The 24,409-nt window shown below is 35.4% G+C and overlaps 1 protein-coding gene across 1 annotated transcript in view; it reads left to right on the forward strand.

Annotated features, from left to right (window-relative positions):
• FANCL (FA complementation group L) overlaps window positions 1-24,409 on the forward strand; it is a 113,327-nt gene that overhangs the window by 82,432 nt on the left and 6,486 nt on the right. Inside the window, exon 11 of the mRNA XM_045979046.1 lies at window positions 20,721-20,871. Within this exon, the coding sequence (XP_045835002.1) occupies window positions 20,721-20,871 (151 nt within the window). The remainder of the gene's footprint in view (window positions 1-20,720; window positions 20,872-24,409) is intronic.

Raw genomic sequence — 24,409 nt, forward strand, 5'->3', positions numbered from 1 at the left:
AAAAATAGAGCTGCTGTGAACATTATGTGATGTCATTTTATGAGCATATGTTTTCATTTCTCTTCAGCAAATACTTACGAGTGGAATGCTGAATCATTTAAGAGGTGTATGTTTAATTTTTTAAGAAACTGCTCACTTTCGGGGCACCTGGGTGGCTCAGTGGGTTAAAGCCTCTGCCTTCGGCTCCGGTCATGATCCCAGGGTCCTGGGATTGAGACCCGCATCGGGCTCTCTGCTCAGCAGGGAGCCTGCTTCCTCCTCTCTCTCTGCCTGACTCTCTGCCTTGTTGTGATTTCTCTCTGTCAAATAAATAAAATATATATAAAAAAAAAAAAAGAAACTGTTCACTTTAAAAAGCAGTTGCTTATGAAAGTTGTTGTTACATTTTACATTCCAAACAGTAGTGTCTGAGATTCTTTTTCTCTGTGTCCTTCATCCTTGCTCATACTTGGTATGGCCAGTCTTTCTTCTCTTTCTTTTGCTTTTCTTTTCCTTAAGTAAGCTTCACACCCAATACTGAGCCCACGGGGCCCAAACTCATGACTCTGAGATCAAGACTTGAGCAGAGACAAGAGTTGGATACTTCACTGACTGAGCCACCCAGGTGCCTGTCTTTCTCATTTCAGCCATCCTAATAGTAGTATAATGGTAATTCATTGTGCTTTTAATTGCATTCCCTTAATGACCAATGATATGGGCATATTTTTATGTGCTTGTCATCCATACATCCTTTTTGATGAAATATCTGCAAATTTTTTGCCTAAGTGCTTAATTAGATGGAGAGATAGGCCACATTAATGCATTAGACTTTTCAGTATTGTTCAGATGTTAGTTCTCTTCAAATATAGATTCAGTGTAGTCCCAGTCAGAATCCCAGCAGATTGATTTTAGAAATTGGCAGTATAATTCTAAAATACATAAGGAAAGTGTGAAGGACCTAGAATAAGAAACTGAAAAAGAATGAAGTTGGAGAACTAATATGACCCGATTTCAAGATACAGATCTACCCTTATCAAGACAGTGTGGCATTATGGTAGAAATACTCCTTGACTTAAGATGGGGTTACCCAGTCTTTAAGATGATGAACCCATCATAAGTTACAAATACTCTAAGTTGGAAATGCAGGTAATACATGTAACCTACCAAACATTACAGCTTAGCCTGGCCTACCTTAAACGTGCTCAGAACGCTTACATGAGCCAACAGTTGGGCAGGTCCTATAACACAAAGCCTCTTTTATAATAATGTGTTGAATATCTCATGTAATTTATTGAATACTGTATTGGGAAAAAAAAGCAGAATGGTTGTATGGGCACACAGTGGTTTGTAAGTGTATTGGTTGTTTACCCTTGTGATTGCATGGCTCACTGCCCAGCATTACAAGAATATCATAATGCATAATACTAGCCTGGAGAGATCAAAATTCAAAATTTGAAGTACTGATTTGAATGAATGCATATCATTTTTCACCCCAATGTAAAGTCAAAAATCATTAAGTCAGGGCATTGTAAGTTAGGGATCATATGTATACCCATACAAATTGTTTGCTGAAAATAGTTGTATATATATATATATATAAAGGTGCAAAGATAATTCAGTGAAGTAATGACAGTCTTTCCATTAAGTTGTGCTGAAACAGTTTGCAGAATACAAAAAAAGATAAACTTTAGCCCATATACAGAAATTAACTCCAAATGGATTATGAACTTAATGTAAAACCTAAGACCATGAAACTTCTGGGGGGAAAAAATGAAAGTTTTGGGACTTTGGGATTTCTTAGTACAACACCCCAAGCAAGATCCATATAAGAACAAACTGATAAATTGGACTTAATCAAATAAAAAACATTTTTTAGGGGCGCCTGGGTGGCTCAGTGGATTAAGCCACTGCCTTCGGCTCAGGTCATGGTCCCAGGGTCCTGGGTTCGAGCCCCGCATCAGGCTCTCTGCTCCACAGGGAGCCTGCTTCCTCCTCTCTCTCTGCCTGCCTCTCTGCCTACTTGTGATCTCTCTGTCAAATAAATAAATAAAATCTTTAAAATAAAAAAAACATTTTTTAAAGATTTTATTTATTTATTTGACAGAGAGAGACAGGGAGAGAGGGAACATAAGTAGGGGAGTAGGAGAGGGAGAAGCAGGCTCCCCGCTGAGCAGGGAGACTCTGTCAGGGCTAGATCCCAGGACCCTGGAATGAGACCTGAGCTGAAGGCAGATGCTTAACAGCCACCCAGGCGCCCCCAAAATTAAAAATTTCTATTCTTGAAAAACAGTTAAGAGAATGAAAAGACAAGCCGCAGACTAAGAAACAATATTTGCAAATTACATGCCTGATAATTGACTTGTATTTAGATTATATAATGAGCATTCAGGCTCAATAATATAACAACCTAAAATGAGCAGACCTTTCTATAGACATAATATTTTATGTACTTCAAACCCTTTTGTTACCATTAAAGCTTTAAATAACTTGATTTCATGAGGAAAAACTTTTCAAGATTTTTTTCCTTTTAGAGAGTTGACAGTATATTTCCCGTGTTGGCAAGTAGCTAGGAATCAGATAATTCTCACTCCCCACTTCACTTGCTTTGCATTAACTTTTTACCTAGTCATATTTCAGTCAGCCTCATAGTGGTGTTTCTTGACAAAACACCTCAACTCAGCTCAACCACTGCTCATTTTTTCCTTTATCCCAGAGTTTTTCTAATGCCAGGACCAGGAGTGTATGTATGCCTTTGGTATGTATGCAAATCTGGAAATGTGAGAATTAATAATCTTTTTAGGACAACTTGACCAGTTGGAAACAGAAGCCAGTGAATAAATGTTTTGAGATTCTCTCCTTTTAGGCTGTAATTCTCAGCTTTCTGTATCACTTCTCAGTCACCACTGCCCACAGTGACTAGCTTGACAGCACACTCTTATTTTGGCTTTCTGTCCTGTTTCACTTTTCCCACTACCCACTGCCTCTCAGGTTATTGGCAGTAATCTTAGGGACTGTCTGCACATAAGTTCTGTCTTACAGTGCTTTCTGGGGGAGACCCCAAGCTCAAATTATTGTTGTGTATATCACTGGCTGGTATAGCTACAGATAAAGATGATGTGGAACAAAGGTCCAAATATACCAGTCATACCTATGGTCCAGAAATTTACCTCCTTAAAAAAAAGAAAAAATTTGCGTTTTGCTTATTTGATCTTTTCTCTCTTTTTTTTTTTTAAAGATTGAACAAAACATATATAGGACTTTCTGTATAATATAACTTGACAGAGCTTCTTAAAATCAATTTAGAAGTCAAAGATTACACTAGTCTTCTCTCAGGTGATTTCCTTGCCTCTAGAACATTGTGATCTTCACAGATGCTGTAAGCTTCCTTAACTTGTCACCACCATTTGAAAATTTTGTGTGACTTCTGTACAGCAGTGGACCATAGGAGCTAACTTCTTAGCTTGTGCTTATACATAGTTTCTTTGTAGACTGTAAAAAAATATGTATATAGGTATTAACATGTTTTCCCCCCTCAGAAGGGATTTTTTTTTTAATTTTAAGATTTTATTTTTTTTTTTAAGATTTTATTTATTTACTTGAGAGCGAGGCCATGAGAGCAAGAGAGAGAAAGAGCATGAGAGGGGACAGGGTCAGAGGGAGAAGCAGACACCGTTTTGAGCAGGGAACCGGATGTGGAACTCGATCCTGGGACTCCAGTATCATGACCTGAGCTGAAGCAGTTGCTTAACCAACTGAGCCACCCACGTGCCCAAGATTTTACTTATTTGAGAGAGAACATGAGTAGGGGGCGGGAGGATGAGGGAGGAGCAGAAGGAGAAGGATACTCCCTGCTGAGCAGGGAGCCTGATGTGGGACTCTATCCCAGGATTCTGGGATCATGAACTGAGCTGAAGGCAGACGCTTAACCAACTGAGCCACCCAGATGCCTCTGTTTTCTTTCTTTTTTTTTTTTTTTTAGTTATAAAATCTGAACATTTCCCATGTAGATTCATAAGAAATCCTAGAAAAATAGCAGTATCAAAATATTAATGGCAGAATTTGAAGCTTCGTGACAGGCCATTACATTTTTTATAAAAGAAAAATTTTATTAGCATTTTCTACACTGTATAGACTTCAATTAAATGCATTTAAAGGTCTAGCATACCCCATGGAATTAGCATTGTTTTGGTTTTGTTTGTTTTTACTTCTTTTTAATCAGTTAACATAAAGTGTATTACTAGTTTCAGAGGTAGAGTTCATGATCCATCAGTTTTACAAAATGCCCAGTGCTATTGCGTCACCCAGTTACCCATTCCGTTACCCACACCCCTCCAGCAGCTCTGTTTGTTTCCGATGATTAAGAGTCCCATATGGTTTGTCTCCCTCTCTGATTTTATCTTGTTTAATTTTTCCCTCCCTTTTCCTATGCTTCTGTTTTTTTCTTAAATTCTACATATGAGTGAAATCATATGATCACTGTCTTTCTCTGATTGATTGACTTCATTTAGCATAATACTCTCTAGTTCAATCTACTTCATCACAGATGGCAAGATTTCATTCTTTTTAATGGCTGAGTAGTATTCTGTTGTATATAAATACCACCTTTTCTTTATCCATTCATCTGTTGATGGACGTCTGGGTTCTTTCCATAGTTTGGCTATTGTGGACAATGCTGCTATAAACATTGGGGATGCAGGTGCCCCTTCGGATCTCTGCATTTGTATCTTTAGGGTAAATACCTAGTAGTATTATTGCTAGGTCATAACGTAGCTCTATTTTCAACTTTTTGAAGAACCTCCAAACTGTTTTCCAGAGTGGCCATACCAGCTTGCATTCCCACCAACAGTGTAAGAGGGTTCCCATTTCTCCAGTACTAGCATGTTTTGAAAAGAGTTTAAACTTAAGCATACAGACAGTTCATCAATGGACAGTTAATACTGTGGAAACCAGATCAGTGATTTTTTTTCTCTAAAGGTGCATTGTCTAATCATGGAGCTAGTAAGAACAACTTTATCTACCTCCCTGTTCACTGGGTGTGCATCTTAAAAAAAAAAAGACACCATTTAAGGTATTTAGAGTAATGATAAAACCTATTTTTCTGATGGCTTATTTTATTTATTAAAATGAACTATAATAACCAACATGACCTTTCTGTTCTCAGATGTCAGGGTACTTGATTCATGTACATCCTCCACTGATAAAAGTGGGCAAGCCCTGCCAGAATAGGCTGTGTTTTAGCATTATAACACTAGTCAGAAAATAAAATAAACTTAGTTTTTTTGTAAGACGTGTAGACCTTTGGCTAGGCAGACTCTCTATTGGTTCATGATCTCAAGGTTTAAATTCCAAATCTATCACACTGACCAGACTGCTTGCTTAGAAGTCTTTTCAGTTGTGTTTTTTTCAGAAATTTTCAATGAATCAGTGCAGGTATCCCACATAGAGATCTTTCCATTGAGAAGCCCATATACATAATAGTCCAGGTATTCTGATTTCAGTGCAGAGCTTAGGTCAATCTAAGATTAGATTGATCTCTGAATATCTTCATGCTTGCTCTTTTCAAATCATGTTGAGAAGTATATTTTTTTTCCTATTTTTCTCAAGATTAATAAATGCTTATTCTTTTGACTTTTGCTTTTCACACAGGAGGATTGGACTCCACACCCAAGAACATCCCCCTATTAACTTAGCTTTGTGCTTCCTGTTCCTGTAATGTTACAGAGGTAGTTTTCCAGTTCCTGGTGTTTGGTCTGTACCTTTTTCTCTGTTATAGTTCTGCTCCATGTGGAAATACACAGACTTGAAAGGTAGCGTGTTTGATATGCCTCAACATGGTATCTTGCCGCATGTCTTTGGAGCAGGTAGAGTAGAATATCCTTTTCCCACCTTGTTTTATATTTTCTACATATTTCAGGAGTTCTCTTCCTTTCCTTTTTATTTATTTTTTTAAGATTTTATTTATTTATTTGAGAGAGAGAGAGCATGAGCAGGAGGAAGTGGCAGAGGGAGATGGAGAAGCAGGCTCCCAGGTGAGCAGGGAGCCTGGTGGCAGGCTTAATGCAAGATCCCAGGGCCCAGGGATCATGACCTGAGTGGAGGGCAGATGCTTATCCAGCTGAGTCACCTACATGTCCTTTTCACTTTTATTTTTTAATGTTTTAAGGACAGGAGGTTGCTTAGCTTCCTGTCTCCTCCTTTCTCCTGCCACAGGAAGGCTTAGGGATTAGATTTCTGCATCATTATTGGTTACTGGGATACATTTCTTCCCTGTAAGACAAATTATTGCTTTTGGGATCCTAAGCCTATTTTGTGTGTGTGTTGATGTGGTTTTTTTTTTTTTTTTTGGTTGTTTTTGCTTTCGCTTTTGTTTTTTGCTGCTTATTTTTGTCTTCTTTAGTTTTTTTTCCCCTGTCTTATGTCTTCCTTCCTCTATTTCATTTCCTCTCATCATGGTATTATGTATATGTGAAAAAAGAAAAAAAAGCTGGCATTTTCTCTTTGATTAGTAAATTAATACCTACAGTGTTCTGGGTATAATTTTTGGCTCTTTGCCATGTTATAGCTATATAATTGCTTGCTGTTCTAGAAATTTGTGATTCCTAACCTAGTCCCCAAACTCAAAAGTTTCGAAAGACTGATTTTTTTCCCCTTTATTTTATAAAATAATGGTAGTTGTGTAATGCATCATTGACTTCTGTCCTTGAATACATGGGGATAGAGAATAAAATATTGTCTAAATAGTTTGATTCTGGTATGATTAAAGAGAGAATGACTATGTTGAATCATATAAATTGTTCATATGTAATGGATAGATACTTACATATAATTTGAATGAGAAAATCTGTTTATACACATGAATTGGAACTAAATGGGAGTACATTATAGTAATTGGCATCTTGAAAGATAGGTACTTTTAAGTGGACAGAACTATCTGCTTTATGGATTTTCAAACAGTTATATTTAGAATTCTTGACTTTTAGAATTGGAAGTCACCTTAGAAGTTGTCTGTTGCACACCCATATTTATTGATTTATTAAGTCTTTAAGAGGCTAAGAAGGTCTTAATCAAATACTTCATTACTATCAAGATGAGAGCTATGACCTTGTGTACTGGATACTCTTATCTTTGTGTCAGAGATCCCAACATAGACCTGACACATAGTTGAAGTATTAATTAGGCTAGTGTGCTTTTCACTGATCTGTGCACATTGTGAAGTGAAAGGATTGCTCTCTGACCATTTATTTTTACATATGAAATAAAAATGATTATGATTACAAAATTATGATTTTCTGATTAGAAAAGTAATACATATTATTATAGGTAGTATGGAAAAACACAAGGAAATAAAAATTGTTGTAAAAATGGGTAAAGCCACACTAACTAGGGACCATTGAAACTTACTGGACAAAGTCATTGGAGCCAAATCCGAACAAAACCACTCTGGATTATTCTGGAATGGATTAAGGGCATGTATCATGGTCCTATATGACCTAGAGAATGCTCACCTCTTCAGTGAGATTCTAAAATCAAGCAGTCACTAATAATGTGAGAAGCAGTGACTAATAATGTGAGTGTTATAAGAGAAGCCAAGCTGTGGAACTGAGCTACCTCAGCTTTGAAGGAAAAGCTGCTCTGGTGAAAGCAGACCCCCATCCAGTATACCTCATTTTTCTCACCATCCTTTAATTCTTGAGGCTTTGCTCCTTTCTTCTCTCTCTCTTACCCTTAAGTCTTGCAATTAGATGAGTAGCTTCTAAACTTAGGAGGTTGAATATTTTTCATTTGATCATCACGCGTATTTTTTTCTTTGGGGAGTTACCTTTTCATCCCTCCCCCCCTTTTAAGTCCTGTGTCCTTTTTTTTTAAACTGATTTTTTAATAACCCTTTTATATTAAGAGTGTTGATACTTTGTTTGGTATGATAAAGATATCTTTCAGTTGCTCTTCTTGTTCATGGGCTGTGAACTTCTCCAGGTCAAGGACTGTATGACTTTTAATAATGGTTGTCAATTTTTAAACATACACTATATGCTAAACAGTTAAGTTAAATTTTATATATATATATATATATATATATTTATATATATATATAAATATATATATATATATATATGATCTCACTCAAATCTTATACGGATTAACACTATTTCCGTATTGCAGAAGCTAAGTGAATTAATTTTCTACAAAAGATGTAGCTAGCTTTAAGAGGTGGAGCTGGGAGTCAGATTCAGGATTTGACCAGTCTGTGATTTTTTTTTTTTGTTCTTAAGATTTTATTTATTTGAGAGAACGAGCAGGGGGAGGGGCAGAGGAAGATGGAGATGCAGGTTCCCTGCTGGGTAGGGACTCCCACATGGGGCTGGATCCAGGACCCTGGGATCATGACCAGAGCCGAAGGCAGATGCTTAACCAACTGAGCCACCCAGGTACCTCTGAAGTCTTTTATCTTAACTAACATGTACTGCATCTTACATTTCATTAGGTCAACCAGTATCTATGATAGAGCATAATACTTAATAGACATTTCTGTTCTTTCGCTGGATTGAATTGTATTAACACATAACTCATTGATGTATTTGCTTATTTGATTTTGTATAATTCAGTGTGTTGTAAATAAGAACATGCATTCTTCATTCTTTCATCTTTTTTTGACTAAAGTTCAGTTGGCGTGCACTGTTACATTAGTGTCACATATACAGCATAGTGATTCAATAAGTCTGTACTTCATGCGGTGCTCAGCCCATGCGCAGCACCATCTGTCGCCATACAAAAACGTTTAATACCATTGACTATGTTCCCTATGCTGTACCCTTTATCACCATGACTTAGTCATTCCATAACTGGAGTTCTGTATCTCCTACTCTTCCCTTGTTTGCCCATCTCCCCACTTCCCTGCCTTCTGGCATCCATCGGTTGTTCTCTGTATGGATCTGTTTCTGTTTTTCATTTATTTTTTGTTTTGTGTTTTAGAGTCTACATATAAGTAAAATCATACAATATTTGTCTTTCTCTACATTCTTCAGTTCTTGATACAGATAGTTTGTGGAATGTGGTTATAAGCTGATTGTAAGTTGAAGGTAAAACTTTTTTCAATAGGTCTAATTTTATAGAACTTGTTCGTTTTTTATAAATTTATTGTATTCCCCCCCAAATCCCAAAATTAAAGCAAAATCCTGTTTAAACATTAAAAAATGGTCAAATTAAGATGTAAATGTTAAGGATGCCTTTTTCCTCATAAACTGGACTGCTCGAATCTTTTTCTTTTATTGAAGTATAATTAACGTACAATGTTTTATTAGTTTCAGGTGTACAAATTGATTCAACACTTTTGTACATTGCTCAGTGTTTACTATGAGTATAGTCACCATCTGTCGTCATGTATTACTACAGGACTATTGACTATAATCCCTATGCTATACTTTTCGTCTCCACGACTTATTTTATAATTGAAGTTTGGCTTAAATCTCTTTATCTGTTTAACCTCCCCCACCCCCGCAACGACCAGTTTGTCTTTTTGTTTTTTTAGATTCCACATAAATTGACATCATAATTTACTTGTCTTCCTCTGTCTGGTTCATTTCACTTAACTTAATACCCTCCGGGTCAATCCATGTTGTTACAAATGTCAAGATTCCATCCCTTTTATGGCTGCATACTATTCCATTGTGTATATGTGGACACTTACATTGCTTTCATATCATGGATTCTGTACATAACAGTGCAATCAACAGAAGGGTGCATACACCTTTTCAAATTAATGCTTTTGTGTTCTTTGGGTAAGTACCCAGTAGTGGAATTACAGAGTCATATGATATTTCTATTTTTAATTTTTTGAGGAGCTGCCGTACTGTTTGCTGCAGTCGCCACACTAGTTTTGCATTCTGACCAGTAGTGATTTTTCCCCCCTACATCCTTGCCAGCACTTGTTATTTCTTGTTTTTTGATTCTGGTCATTCTGACAGGTGTAGGCTGATATCTCATTGTGGTTTTTGATTTGCATTTCCCTGATGATGAGTGATGTTGAGCATCTTTTGATGTGTTTGTTGGCCATCTGTTTGTCTTTTACAGAAAACTGTCTATTCGGGTCCTCTGCCTTTTTTTTTTTTTTGGATGAGAAGGGGATGTAGGAGTGCAGAGGCAAGGCAAGAGAGAGAATCTTAAGCAGGCTCCATACCTAGCACAGAGCCTCATGTGGAGCTTGATATCACAATCCTGAGATCATGACCTGAGCTGAAATCAAGAGTCAGATGCTTTACCAACTGAGTCACCCTGGTGCACCCCTTGCCCATTTTTTATTTGAATTTTTGTTTGTTGTTTTTTTTTTTTTGGTCTTAAGTTGTGTAAGTTCTCTATATATTTTGGATATTAACTTCTTAACAAATACATAATTTATCAGTTTCCTTTTCATTTTGTTGATGGTTTCTTTCACTGCAAAAGCTTTTTCTTTGCTGTCGTCCCAGTAGTTTGTTTTTGTTTTTCTTGCCTGAGGTGATACATTCAGAAACATGTTACTAAGGCTGATGTCAAAGAGAATACTACTTGTTGTTTCTTCCAGGATTTTTGTGGTTTCAGGTCTCATTTAGGTCTTTAATCCAATATGAATTTATTTCTGAGTATGGTATAAGAAAGTGATCCAGTTTCATTATTTTGCATGGAGCTGTCCAGTTTCACTGGACAGCTGTCAAATTCCTGCATAATTTATTGAAAATACTGTCTTTTCCCCATTATTTATTCCTGCCTTCTTCATCATAGATTAATTGACCTTATAAGCATGGGTTTATTTCTCTTTAGTCTTTCCATTGATCTATGTGTCTATTTTTGTGCCAGGTCTTTCACCTTCTTTTTTTTTTTTTTTTTTTTTTAAAGATTTTATTTATTTGACAGAGATCACAAGTAGGCAGAGAGGCAGGCAGAGAAAGAGGAAGCAGGCTCTCTGCTGAGCAGAGAGTCCAGTGTGGGGCTCGATTCCAGGACACTGGATCATGACCTAAGCCAAAGGGAGAGGCTTTAACCCACTGAGCCACCCAGGCACCCCAGTATTTGACCTTCTTAAGTTTTTTTCCTAAGTATTTAATTTTTGGGGGTGTAATTGTAAATGTTACTGTTCTCTTAATTTCTGCTTCTGCTACTTAGTATATAGAAATGCAACAGATTTCTGTAATACTAATTTTGTATCCCGCAACTTTCCTGAATTCATTGATCAGTTCTAATAGTTTTTTGGTGGGGCCTTTAGGGTGTTCTATATGATAGTTTTGTGTCATCTGCAAAGAGTGACAGTTTACTTCATCCTTACCATTTTTGATGATGTTTATTTCTTTTTCCTGTCTCGTTCCTATAGCTAGGACTTCCAGTACTATGTTAAATAAAAGTGGTAGGAATGGACATCCTTATCTTGTTTCTGATCTTAGGGGAAGAGCTCTGTTTTTCACCATTGAGTATGGTGCTATTTGTCAGTTTGTCATATATGGCCTTCATTATGTTGAGATATATTTCCTTTCAAACCACTTCATTGAGAGATTTTATCATAAAAGTATGTTGTATTTTGTCAGATCTTTTTTGCATCTTATTTTGGTATTCATACAGTTTTTATCCTTTCTGTTATGAATGTGAAATATCACATTGATTGCTGAGTATTGAACCAATACTTCTTGATCGTGCTGAATGATTTTTTTTAATGTGTTGAATTTTTTTAAAGCATTTTTATATCTTTGTTCATCAGAGATACCGGCCTGTGGTTTCCTCTTTTTGTAGTGTCTTTGTCTGGTTTTGGTATCAGGGTAATGCTGGCCTTGTAGAATGAATTTGGAAGTTTTCCCTCTTTTTCTGTTTTGTTTGTTTGTTTGTTTTATATAGTTTGGGAAGAATGTGTATTGAGTCGTCTTTAAATGTTTGGTAGTATTTACATGTCCTGAATTTTGTTTGTTGTTGGTTGTTGTTGTTACTGATTCAATTTTATTAGTAGTAATTGGTCAGTTCAAATTTTCTCTTCATGATTCAGTTTTGGAAGATTGTGTTTCTAGGATTTATCCATTTCTCCTAGGTTGTCTAATTTGTTGGCATATAATTTTTCATAATCTCTTATAATCCTCTGTATTTTTGTAGGGTCAGGTATTTCTCATTTTAATTGTATGAGTCCTGTCTTGATGAGCTTGGCTAAGACTTTATCAATTTTGTTTGTTTTCAAGGAGTTTGTTCCTGGTCTTAGTGATCTTTTCTATTTTTCAAATCTCAATTTCGTTCCTTTCTGCTCTGATATTTATCATTCCTCTTCCTCTGACTTTGGGCATTGTTTTTTTGTGTCTAGCTATTCTAGGTGTAAAGTTAAGTTTTTTGAGATTTGCTTTTTTTTTCTTTTTTTTTTTTACATAATATATAGGCCTATATTGCTATAAGCTTCCCTCTTAGAACAGCTTTTGTTGCATTCCAGAGATTTTGAACCATTTTTGAATCATTTCAAAATGAAATGAACCATGGTTCATTTTTGAACCATTTTGAACCAACCATTTTGAACCATTGTGTTGTCATTTTTCTCCATTTTTAAAATTTTTCTGTGATTTTTTTACTTGACTGATTCATTGTTGAGTAGCATGTTATTTAGCCTCTATGTATAATGTACTTTCTTTACTAGAAATCAAGTAAAAATTGATTTCTACTTTCCTACTGTAGTGGTTAGGAAAGATGCTTGATAAATTTCTTGAGACTTGTTTTGTAGCCTAACATGTGATCTCTTCTGGAGGATGTTCTGTGTGCACTTGAAAAGATTTTGAAGAAGACTCTATATGTTTTACCTAAACCCAATGGGAGGAAGCTAAGCAGTTAGTTATAATTTAAAGCCAAGGTAGGGAGAATTGATATCTTCTTACTAAAAGGCTCCAGGCAAGGGGGAAAGGATGGAAATGTCCCATGGGATGGGCTTTGTGTGAAACAGTTTTAGGTACATTCTTGTCTTTACTCCTCCAGCCTTAGGATACTGGCACATCACGCCCATGTTATGATCAGGGAAAGTGAGGTCCTGAGAAATTAAACTTTGAGTGTTAGAGCTGAGATTTGAACCAAGTCTGTTGGCCCTTGTATCGATACTCTTTCCCCTAGCCACCACCCTTTACCATGTGCAGTCGCTCCTTCCTGTATCTGTATTGAATTTGCAGAGGGTCTGCCTTTTTGCTCCCAAACCAGGTTATAATGTGGGGTGGGGGTGGGGGGGTCATGAAATCAGTGCCAGGAAAGTGCAGTCTAAGGCCACCCAGCAGCTCTCATGGGTTGCTGAGAGCCAGCAGCCACCCATGAACAGCTCTGAAGAAAGAGGTGAGGTACTTGCTGGTATTCTTTTCCTCACCACAGAATGGTTGGAAGTGTCTGTGTCTCTTACCTGTCTTCCTTTCTTTCGCAATACCCTCTCTAGTTTGGTTCTTTGTTTCCTCAGTTATCCACTTCCTCCCCACCCTCACCAGTCTTTTCCTTCAGAATAATTTGTATGAGCACCTGTATACATTGCTTTTCATTTCCTTTCAACATTGGCTCTACTTCCATTTTTGCCCTCTGCAACCCTAGCATTCTTAATTTCGTCAGAATAGGCAACATAAGCAATTACCTGCCCCAAATATATTTGGAACCTCCCCTCAATGACCAAGTCCTTCCTCATCCTACAGTGAAGTCTAGTGACAATAAAGTTGAGAGAGAGACATTTGGACATTGGCATACTAATTTTCTAAAGATTACACCCCAAGTATTATTTAGGTCAGTTTTTATTTAAAGGACTGGGTGTTATGCTTTATGTACTTTTTTTTTTTTTTTGGTCACCCACATTATTTATCTTGGAGTTGCCACGTGCTTAACCAGCATCTTGGGAAGATAGCATCTCTTCAGCTCCTGCTAAGTGTCAGCAGGTAGGGAGGTAATATACTTTATAATCAGGTAGAATTGGTTATGAAGAAGCTAGGTCCATCATTGACTGGCTCTGAGAGATAGAGCAAACTACTTAAAAAAGAAGAAGTGTTTTGCTGTTTCTGAATGCAAAACTATGTATATGAGGTGTTCAAGTCCTCTGCTTGTATTACTGTCAGTTTCTCCTTTCCTGGCTAGTAATGATTGCTTTGTGTTTTTAGGTGCTCCTTTGTTGGGTACATAAATATATATGTACAGTTAGATTCTTATCTTTGTCATTATGTAGTGTTCATCTTTGTCTCGTGCTACATGAATTATTTAAATCTTTTAGAAATATGATCCTGTAACTTTTGGACTACAACAGGGATGGCTATTCATTGTTCTACTAGTCATTCTTAACTTTTTCTGCACATTAGAATCCTTTAGGGAGCTTTTAGAAGTACCAAGGCCAAGGCCACATTGAACCAAGGTTAATTAAAAAGGAATGGCTGACAATGGAATCTAGATATTAGTGTTGAAGTTCCTTAGGTGATTGCAATATAATTTTTATTGTAGAGAAAGTTACAGGTATTGATACTGTTTCTGTTGTTATCTGAATCTGTTGAAGGAAATGCTAAATTTTACTTCAAGAATATAAAGATATATTTTTTTAACCTAAACTTCTGATTTTTCTGGTTAAGAATATCTGTTACAGACTTTTCAAAGATTATAACTTGCCTTATACAGTGAGCTTTTTTCTACGAAGAAATATTCCTGTTTTGTGCTGGGAGAGGTTATTAAATATTTTAAATGTATAGGCCTAAAGAATTAAAAGTCAGTTACTGAATATTTGAAAAAAATGAAAGATTAGTCTATAACCCAACTCAACTAATTGAATTCAATTTCTGTTACAATGAATAACTCACACTTAAGTTCTATAATTTGCTCTCCCCCAGTATTTTATTAAACTTTTCAAAGGTACAGGAACATTGAAAAAGTTTATTATGAATTCTCATGTACCCACCACCTAGATTTAGAGTTTACATTTATGGTTCTTAATTCATCACTTATCTTTCCATTTGTGCATTTCTCCATCCTGACGTTGATTTGAGTTTTAGTGCCTTTCAAAGTAATTTGCAGGTGTCCCAAGATCTTTCCCCAAAATACTTCAACATATCTACCTTTATTAAAGTTTAGTTCTTTGTAAAATTTGGGAACTGTGAAACACATAAATTCCAACATGTGTAACATAAATATCTGTAAATGAATATACTCATGCAGTCCATTTTCAGGATACAGAGCATTACCGTTATCTCAGATCTTTTATCTCTTCCTAGTAAATCCCTGTTGTTGTTTTATTTTTTATTTTAACTGTGCCTTAGTTTTACCTGTTTCAGACTTATATCCTCTTTTGGAGATAGCCTCATTTCACCCAGTATATATATATTTTTTATTAACATATATATTATTTGCCCCAGGGGTACAGGTCTGTGAATCATCAGTCTTATACAATTCACAGGACTCACCATAGCACATACCCTCCCCGATGTCCATAATCCAGCCACCCTGTCCCTACCCCCCAGCCCTGAGCAACCCTCAGTTTGTTTCATGAGGTTAAGAGTCTCTTATGGTTTGTCTCCCTCCTGATCCCATCTTGTTTCATTTTTTTCTTCCCTTCCCCCCATGACCCCCTGCCCTACCTCTCAAATTCCTCATATCACAGAGATCATATGATAAATGTCTTTCTCTGGTTGGCTTTTTTTGCTCAGCCTAATACCCTCTAGTTCCATCCACATCATTGCAGATGGCAAAATTTCGTTTCTTTTAATGGCTGTGTAGTATTCCATTGCATATATATACCACATCTTCTTTATCCATTCATCTGTTGATGGACATCTGTGGTCTTTCCATAGTTTGGCTATTGTGGACATTGCTGCTATAAACATTCATCACCCAGCATATTCTTTGAAATTCTTTGTTGTTGGGAAATTCTTCATGTTGTGACATGTATCAGTGGTTTGTTCTTTTTATTCCTGAGTGGTAGTCCATTACATGAATATACTTGAATTTGTTTATTCTAGCTTTTATTAAATGACATTTGGACTTAAACTAATTTTTGGCTCTTTGAATAAAACTGCTATAAACATTCTTATATAAGTCTTTCTATGGACATATCTTTTCACTTCTATTGGAGTGGAATTGCTAGGTCAGAAGATAGGAGTATATTTAGTTTTTAAAGAAGGTGTCAGATCTTTTCAAAAGTGGTTGTGCCATTTTACATGCTTACCAGCAGCATATGAGAGTTAAGGTGGTTTTACAACTTTGCATTTTATACATTTTATATTTTATTTTAGTATTACTTTTTAATATCAGTATTCTTTTTTCCTGAATTTTGCTTTATTTGATTCATTTTTAAATTCATTTTGCACTTTGTAAATTTGCTCCACTATATGCCCCCCCCCCCATCTTAAAAAAGTAGCTTTGGTGAGGTGTGAAACTCCTTACGTTAAAAAAAGGGAACTTAGCAATTTTTATTTTTGAAAAAATTTTTTAGAAAACTTTTCTTCTTATAAAATATTTAGCTTTGATATTAATTTTGGCCATATAGTGTGCGTTCCTTTTGCATTTATGATTATATATGTAGAATTTTGCATTGTTTGAAACTACATTTAGAAATGGACTTTTGTTTTCCAGTTTCAGTAGGAAAGTTAGTTCAAAATAAGAGTTTGTGAATGATTTAATGGATAAAATGAGCAGTTGGAAAAAAACCTGTTTTTCAGATAGCTTACTGATATATTAGTTTTAATGTCTACCTCCTAAGTTCATTGAAATTCCCAAAAGAAATGTTTCTGTGTCTCAGTATTCACCTTTTTTGGACTCTGTCTAGAACATAAAAATAATAATGTATCCACTTCACATGACTGTAAAGTAAAATCTGATGTGACTTTTAAGATTTAAAATTTACTTTTTCTGTTGATTACCAACTACTTCTAATTCCAGGGTTGTTGTTGTTGTTTTTTTTTTTTTTCCACTGTCATTTTCTTTATTAAATATCTTATTTTTTGTTCAAAATGTAGAGTTAGTTTTAAGTGGAGCCATGTTTAGGATTTCATTTACAGTCAGGCACACCAGAAATGGACATTGTGTTTTGGTATACTTACTTTCAAATGAAAGATGCCACTGTGAAAACATTTTGTGACTTTTTGGTTTTTTTTTGATTAGCTTTTCCATGGCTTAACAATGAAATAGGTAATTATAGATTTCTATACAGATAGAGCTATAAGTGGAGAGAAAGAGACATTATTGTGCTGATTTTGAAAAAAAATAGTCTCTTCAACAAATGAATGGTATTGGGAAGTAGGATATCCACAACAAAAAAAGAAGTTGAATCCTTACCTTGCATTGTACACAAAAATCAAAATGAATTAATGACTTAAATATTAAGATCTGAAACTAAAAACTACTACAAATACAAAACAGGGGGGAATACTTCCTGATCTTAGTCTCAGTAATGATCTCTTGATTGACACCAGAAGTACAGGCAACAAAGCAAAAATGGACACAGTCATCAGTTTGTACATGTTAAATATGTACAGTTCTTGAGTATCATTCACATCTCAATAAAGCTATTAATAAATCAACATAGTGTCCAGCAATTGTATTGTTGTGTATGTATCTGAAGATTTCTCTGGGAAAAGAATGACATCAGTGTGGAGCAATGGGAATGTGATATGTCTTTTAGCCATGTGGAGATCATCTATATAGTGATAGCTGAGCAGTTCTGGAGTTCTGAGCAGTTCTGGAGTTCTCTATCTGCCCTAAAGAAATTTGGGAATCATAGAAATTTGAGATTATAGTTAGAGAAGATCCTTACTGAAGCTTGGAAAGTATTTGTTTACTCGGTATAAATAGAACTATGGATGCATATTAAACAATATTAATTGCAAGCCATGATAAAGAACTGTGGTTTTAATCAGTAACATAAAACAGTTTGCAAGCTACCTGTAATTAATAGTAGCCTTAAGAAATAAAATGATGAAGCTCATAAATAATTACTTTTATGTCAGGTTGTTGACTTCAGTTTACTTAAATCTTGGAATTTGTGTTGCTGTCATTAAGTGGTGGTATTACAAAGAAAAAAAATACCACTTTGAGAAGAACTGTATTTACATTGTTGTAAGCCAGGAAGTTCTAGTTTCAGGTTTGCAGAGTACAAATATCAGCCTATTTGCAATATAAGTAATGGGCTTCAGGGGAATATGACTAGAGGGGAAACATCCAGTTAGAAGGTGTTTTGAATGGTTTTCAGAGACAGACTGGTAAGTTCAGTTTACATTTTAGATTATGCTACGGTAAGTCAATGAGGGCATGTCTGGATGTGGAAACAAGCGAGGGGGTTATTTTAATAGTACATAGTAATACTAGGGTAAATAGAGTTACCAAGAAATATGTTAAAAATGAAATTTTAAAAAGGTCTTTAGTTATTGAATATATTAGCCATAAAAAGAAATCACAGCTGATTTCTTGTTTGGTTATCTAAAGAACGGTGGCATGTTTAATAACAAAACAAAACTTGGGAGTTTGGTTTCTGATTTCTGTTTGGCATCTAAATTTATAGATAAGTATGGCATAACAAAAGAGAACAAGTATTCTACCTTCAAGATTTTATTCCTACACTTAACCTACCTCACACCCTCCCCCCCACCGTTTATTGAAGGTTGCAGAGTTGAATTAGCTTTCTGAAACTGAGCCATGACTTCATCTAGGTGTTCTTAAGCATGTTTAAGTACAAAGTATACCGTTAAGGAAGTACTTCCTTTTCACGTTACTCAGGGTATACTGTATTCTTGCATTGCTGACTTGTATCAGTTATTTGGGATAAATATATTTGTAATATTTTCAGTGACTTTTTAAAAATATGTTTTGCTTCTTTGAAACACTAAGATCCTTAATTGTTCTTTTTAAACTTTTAGTTTTGTTTTTAGTATAACATATTTAATAAATAGTGGTAACCAACCATTAAACATACTACTTTATAAGAAACTGTTGACTTTGAAAGTAATGATGAATTGATTTTTAAAATCAGGAATGGTAGAGGCACCTGGTGGCTCAGTTGTCTTCAGTTCAGATCATGATCCTGGGGTCCTAGGATCAAGCCTCCTTCTCCCTCCCACTTTACCCCTCCCCTTAATCCTGTGCGCGCGCTCTCTCTCTCTTCCTCTCAAATACATAAAATCCTTAAAAAAAAACGGCTTTAGTTCTTATTATTACTGAAAATGTATTTGTTAATTCCCATGAAAGATTAATATCTGAAATACAGAATTCAGATGTTGGCTAGAAACTTAACATTAGAAGAAATCTTATTTGTAATTTGTTTGAATTCTCAGAAATATGTAAAACCCAGTCAGTGTTTTATTACATATTTGAAAGTTGGAAAGAGTAAATCTTAAAAGTTCTCATCACAAGGACAGAAATTTTTTTTTGGAACTTCAGTGACAGATAACTAGGTTTACTGTGATTGTTTAACAGTATACACAGATAATAAATTGGGGTGTACACCTGAGACTAATATAACGTATGTCGATTTTACCTCAAAAAAAAAAAATAGTGGAACCTCATGGAATCTACAGATGTCTTCTTAGTAATGAATGGTCTCTATTAAAATCCTATGCTTCTGGATTTATATCAGTATTTGTCAGTACTAGATATTCCACAAGGTGCCTCTGTGTGTGAAAAAACATTTTCAGAGTTAATACAAGTAAAATTTCATTACAGACATTAACAGATAAACATTTGGAATTGATTTTGATAAAGGGAACACTAACTTTTAACCCCAATTAAACATTGTTCCCCATCCACATTATTCTTATTAATAGATCTATATTACAAAAAATGTACTCCATTATTATTTGAATTTAATCAATAAAAACCTTGTGGGAAAATATATGTAGAACCTTTTTATACTCTTTGCCTAAATAAGTCTGTAAGGTTAATAATGTTTAAAAGTAATTTAACTGAGGGATGCCTGGGTGGTTCAGATGGTTGGGTGTCGGCCTTCGGCTCGGGTCATGATCCCAGGGTCCTGAGAACAGGTCCGGCGTCTGGCTCCTTGCTCAGCGGGCGTCTGCTTCTCCCTCTGCCTGCCGCTGCCACTGCTCGTGCTCACTACTCTCTCTCTCCCCATTCTGACAAATAAATAAAATCTTTAAAAAAATAGTAATTTATGGGGCGCCTGGGTGGCTCAGTGGGTTAAAGTCTCTGCCTTTGGCTCAGGTCATGATCCCAGGGTCCTGGGATCGAGGCCCACATCAAGCTCTCTGCTTGGTGGGGAGCCTGCTTCCCCCCCTCTCTCTGCCTGCCTCTCTGCCTTGTGATCTCAATCTCTCTCTCTGTCAAATAAATAAATAAATAAAATCTTTTAAAATGTAGTAATTTAATTGAATTACAAATAGCACTACATTTGACTTGATAACTGTATATTAGATAACTTGATAACTTTCATACTAAAATTGTATAGACACTATGCTCAATACATACATAGTATAGCCATTAATAAAGTACATACACGTCATCTTGTACTAGTAATTACTGTTCTATAAATATAGTACAGAATGCATCATGGTAAAAATAAATATGATCTTTAAAAAACAATTTCTGGTAAGATGCACAGTCCCAATGACAAACAGAAAATTCTGTCAATGCTAATGGAGGTGAAGAGAGGTGAAGCAGAGAGAGTTGACTCTTGTTTACTTGAGTAGTTTCAGCTAAAATGAAACAGAGCTTAAAATTTCTAAATTGAATTGTATTTTAAGTGAAAGATTATCTGCTGTTGATAAGAGCATCATGCAACTTATGCAGCTTTTATCTGTCTTTCACAGAGCTCCTTAATAAGCATTTACGGTCAGTTTTTGGCAGCCTTAGAATCACTGAAGGCATTCTGGGATGTTATGGATGAAATCGATGAGAAGACTTGGGTGCTTGAGCCAGAAAAACCTACCCGGAGTGCGACAGCACGCAGAATTGCACTAGGTACAGAAAAAGGATTAAGGAGACTTTGTGTGTGTGCGTTTGTACTTTGTATTAATTAGGAAAATGGGCCCAAACAGGACATTGGACTCGTGGGTGAGACTTTTTTTTTTTTTTTTTGGCATGAAGTCAACTATTAAAACTTATTGGGATGAACTGTGATTTATTACTATGTATTTGAATAACTGTTTCAGGAGAAAAGGGCAAACGCTGAGGTGTTTCATTATAAAAGGTGATGATCAATGGAAGTATCATTCAGAGATTCTGTTTAATTAGCTTTTAATTAGCACAGAAATCGTGAAACAGATTTTTCAAAACTTACCTGACTTAGGGAAAAAATTACAACAATGAAGTCTTCATCCATGAGACTAGACAAGATTAATATGAACAGATCTGGGAATATTTTCTGACAAAATTTAGAGGATAAAAGAAGCTGAAGTGGGCCATGCATGCCGTTAAAGAATAATCAGAAAGCACAAAATAATAATTAAACATTTTAGGTATTTTCTTTAGTATAAATAACATGATATTAATGAATAAGATGTGATATAACAGTAAATATCCTTGTAACATTACCATATTCTCTTTATTTTAAAATTAATTGCTTTATGTATTTTCACTATGAAAAAAACAGTATGTCAGTGTTAGAGTTCAACCTCTCAATATTTTAGATGTTTTAAACTATATTTGAGTTCACAGTAAGTGGTGTAGATGACTATAAGATACCTATTTATATCTTTCCTCCTTGTTTTCCTTGAAAGCCCAAATAAATATATTGTTAAAAGGCATATATTTCAAAGGATATTATGAAATTCTGTTTTGAATCATATCCACATTAGCAATTTTTGTAGTTTCTCCCCAGGCGTAATAGATTATCTGGGAGAAAAGAAGTAACATGTAATTATGAGAAAAGGAAGGTATCATTGTGCAAGCAGTTCTGCAAGTAGTATTGTTACTCCATCTAAAAAGTCTAACGGTATTTAATTTGGAATAATTAACAAATTATGGTGTATTTGTGAACAAATAGATATTAAGAATGGAAGCATTTTCTTCAAAGGGGTGTAGTAATTAATTTTCTTCATAGCTCCATTTAAATAATTATTTTGATCAGGTAATGATTAAATATACCTTTTATTTTTCATTGTTCAGCACAGACAACCTGGTTTTTTATTCACTCTCTATATTTACCTTTAGCTCTTTTTTTTTTTTTTTTTTTTTTGCCTCAGGCATTGATTTGTCTTTTTAAGACCCATGTTTTCAGCAAAGTAATTGAAATATATTAAATAATATACCTACTGTTAAGTGAAAGTACTTTCTGGAGCCATTAGTACATGACATTGCTAAAGGCTAATACAGAACTTGTGCTCATGGTAACGAATGTATAAACAAATGAGATTGTAAGTTAACTTATATTTTTGTTTTTCTCAGGAATGTTTTGTAGTCATTTTTTGTTTCACTTGATTATCTCCTTTTGTCAGATCTATTGTAATTGTGTTCATATTGTTGCCAACCTTAGCCAAAAGCTAATGTTACACTGTATAAACTTTATCAAGCCATTTTTACTGTAAAAAATCCAAACAGACCTTATAGTTATACTAATGTACTTTTTTTTTAAAAGATTTTATTTATTTATTTGACAGACAGAGATCATAAGTAGGCAGAGAGGCAGGCAGAGACAGAGAGGAGGAAGCGGGCTCCCCGCTGAGCAGAGAGCCCGATGCGGGGCTTGATCCCAGGATGCTGGGGATCACGACCCAAGCTGAAGGCAGAGGCTTTAACCCACTGAGCCACCCAGGTCCCCCCTAGTGTACCTTTAAGAAATAGGAACATTTCTGAAATTAGTACAATATTCCAGTAGGTAGAATTTATAAAGGAATTTACTGCCAAATAGAAATAGATTTTCGTAGATTCCATAAACTAGGTAAGTTGTTTTTGTTACTGAATAAACAGTATCTGATTTAATATGAATTGAATCCATTGTTAACTTACCATGGAACAAAAGAACTCAAAATGTTTTTTATTTCTGTATTATTTATTATTTTTTTAAGTTTTTAAATTCCAGGTGACCTACCGTGTAGTATTAGTTTCAGATGTACCATATAGTGATTCAGTACTTCCATACAACACTGGGTGCTCGTCACAAGTGCCCTCCTTAATCCCCATCACCTGTTTAACTCATTCCACCACCTACCTCCCCTCTGATAACCATCACTTTGCTCTCTATAGTTAAGAGTCTCTTTTCTTGGTTTGCCGCCTCTCTCTCTCTTTTATCTCCCTATGCTCAATTTGTTTTCTTAAATTCCATATATGAGTGAAATCATATGGTATTTATCTCTCTCTGACTGATTTCACTTAGTGTAATTCTTTCTGGCTTCATCCACATAGTTGCCACAGCAAGACTGCATTTTTTTTAATGGCTGGTAATATTCCATTGTATATCTATACCCCTACTTCTTTATCCATTCATCAGTCGATGGACACTTGAGCTGTTTTCATAATTCGGCTATTGTAGATAATGTTGCTATAAACATCAGGGTGCATATATCCCTTTGAATTAGTATTTTTGTATTCTTTGGGTAAATACCTAGTAGTATAATTGCTGGTTTGTAGGGTAGTTCTGTTTTTAACATTTTAAGGAACCTCCATATTGTTTTCCAGAGTAGCTGTATTAGTTTGAATTCCCACCAACAGAGTAAAGGGTTCCCCTTTCTCCACATCCTTGCCACCACCTGTTGTTTCTTTTGTTGTTTTTAGCCATTCTGATGGGTGTGAAGTGCTGTCTCATTGTAGTTTTGATTTCTGCTTCCCTGATGAAGAGTGATGTTGAGCATCTTTTTGTGTCTGTTGGCCATCAGTATGTCTTCTTTGCAAAAATGTCTATTCATATCTTTTGCCCGTTTTCAATTGGATTGTTTTTTGGGTGTTGAGTTGCACAAGTTCTTTATATATTTTGTATACTAACCCTATATCAGATATGTCATTTGCAAATAACATCTCCCATTCCGTACACTGCCTTTTAGTCTTGTGGATTTGTTCTCTTTGCAGAAGCTTTTTATTCTGATGAGGTCTAAATAGTTTATCTTTGCCTTTTTTCCCTTGTATCAGAAGATAGTTCTAGAAAGAGGTTGCTATGGCCAATGTCACAAAGAGATTACTGCCTGTGTTCTCTTCTAGGATTTTTATGGATTCAGGTCTCACACTTAGGTTGTCTTTCAGCCATTTTGAAATTATTTTTGTATTTGGTGTAAGAAAGTGGTTCAGTTTCATTTCCTGCATGTTTTTCTCCAGTTTACCCATCATCATTTCCCATGGGATATTCTTTCTTGCTTTGTCAAAGATTAGTTGACCATATAGTTGCAGGTTTATTTCCGGGTATTCTGTTCTGTTCCATTGATCTAGGTGTCTGTTTTTTTGCCAGTACCATACTGTTTTGATCACTGCAGCTTTGTAATACAATTTGAAGTTTGGAATTTTGATGCCTCCAAATTTGCTTTCCTTTTTCAAGGTTGCTTTGGCTATTCAGGGTCTTTTGTGATTCCAT

Source organism: Meles meles, chromosome 15 (genome assembly GCF_922984935.1).
Source record: "Meles meles chromosome 15, mMelMel3.1 paternal haplotype, whole genome shotgun sequence".
Lineage (NCBI taxonomy): Eukaryota > Metazoa > Chordata > Mammalia > Carnivora > Mustelidae > Meles > Meles meles.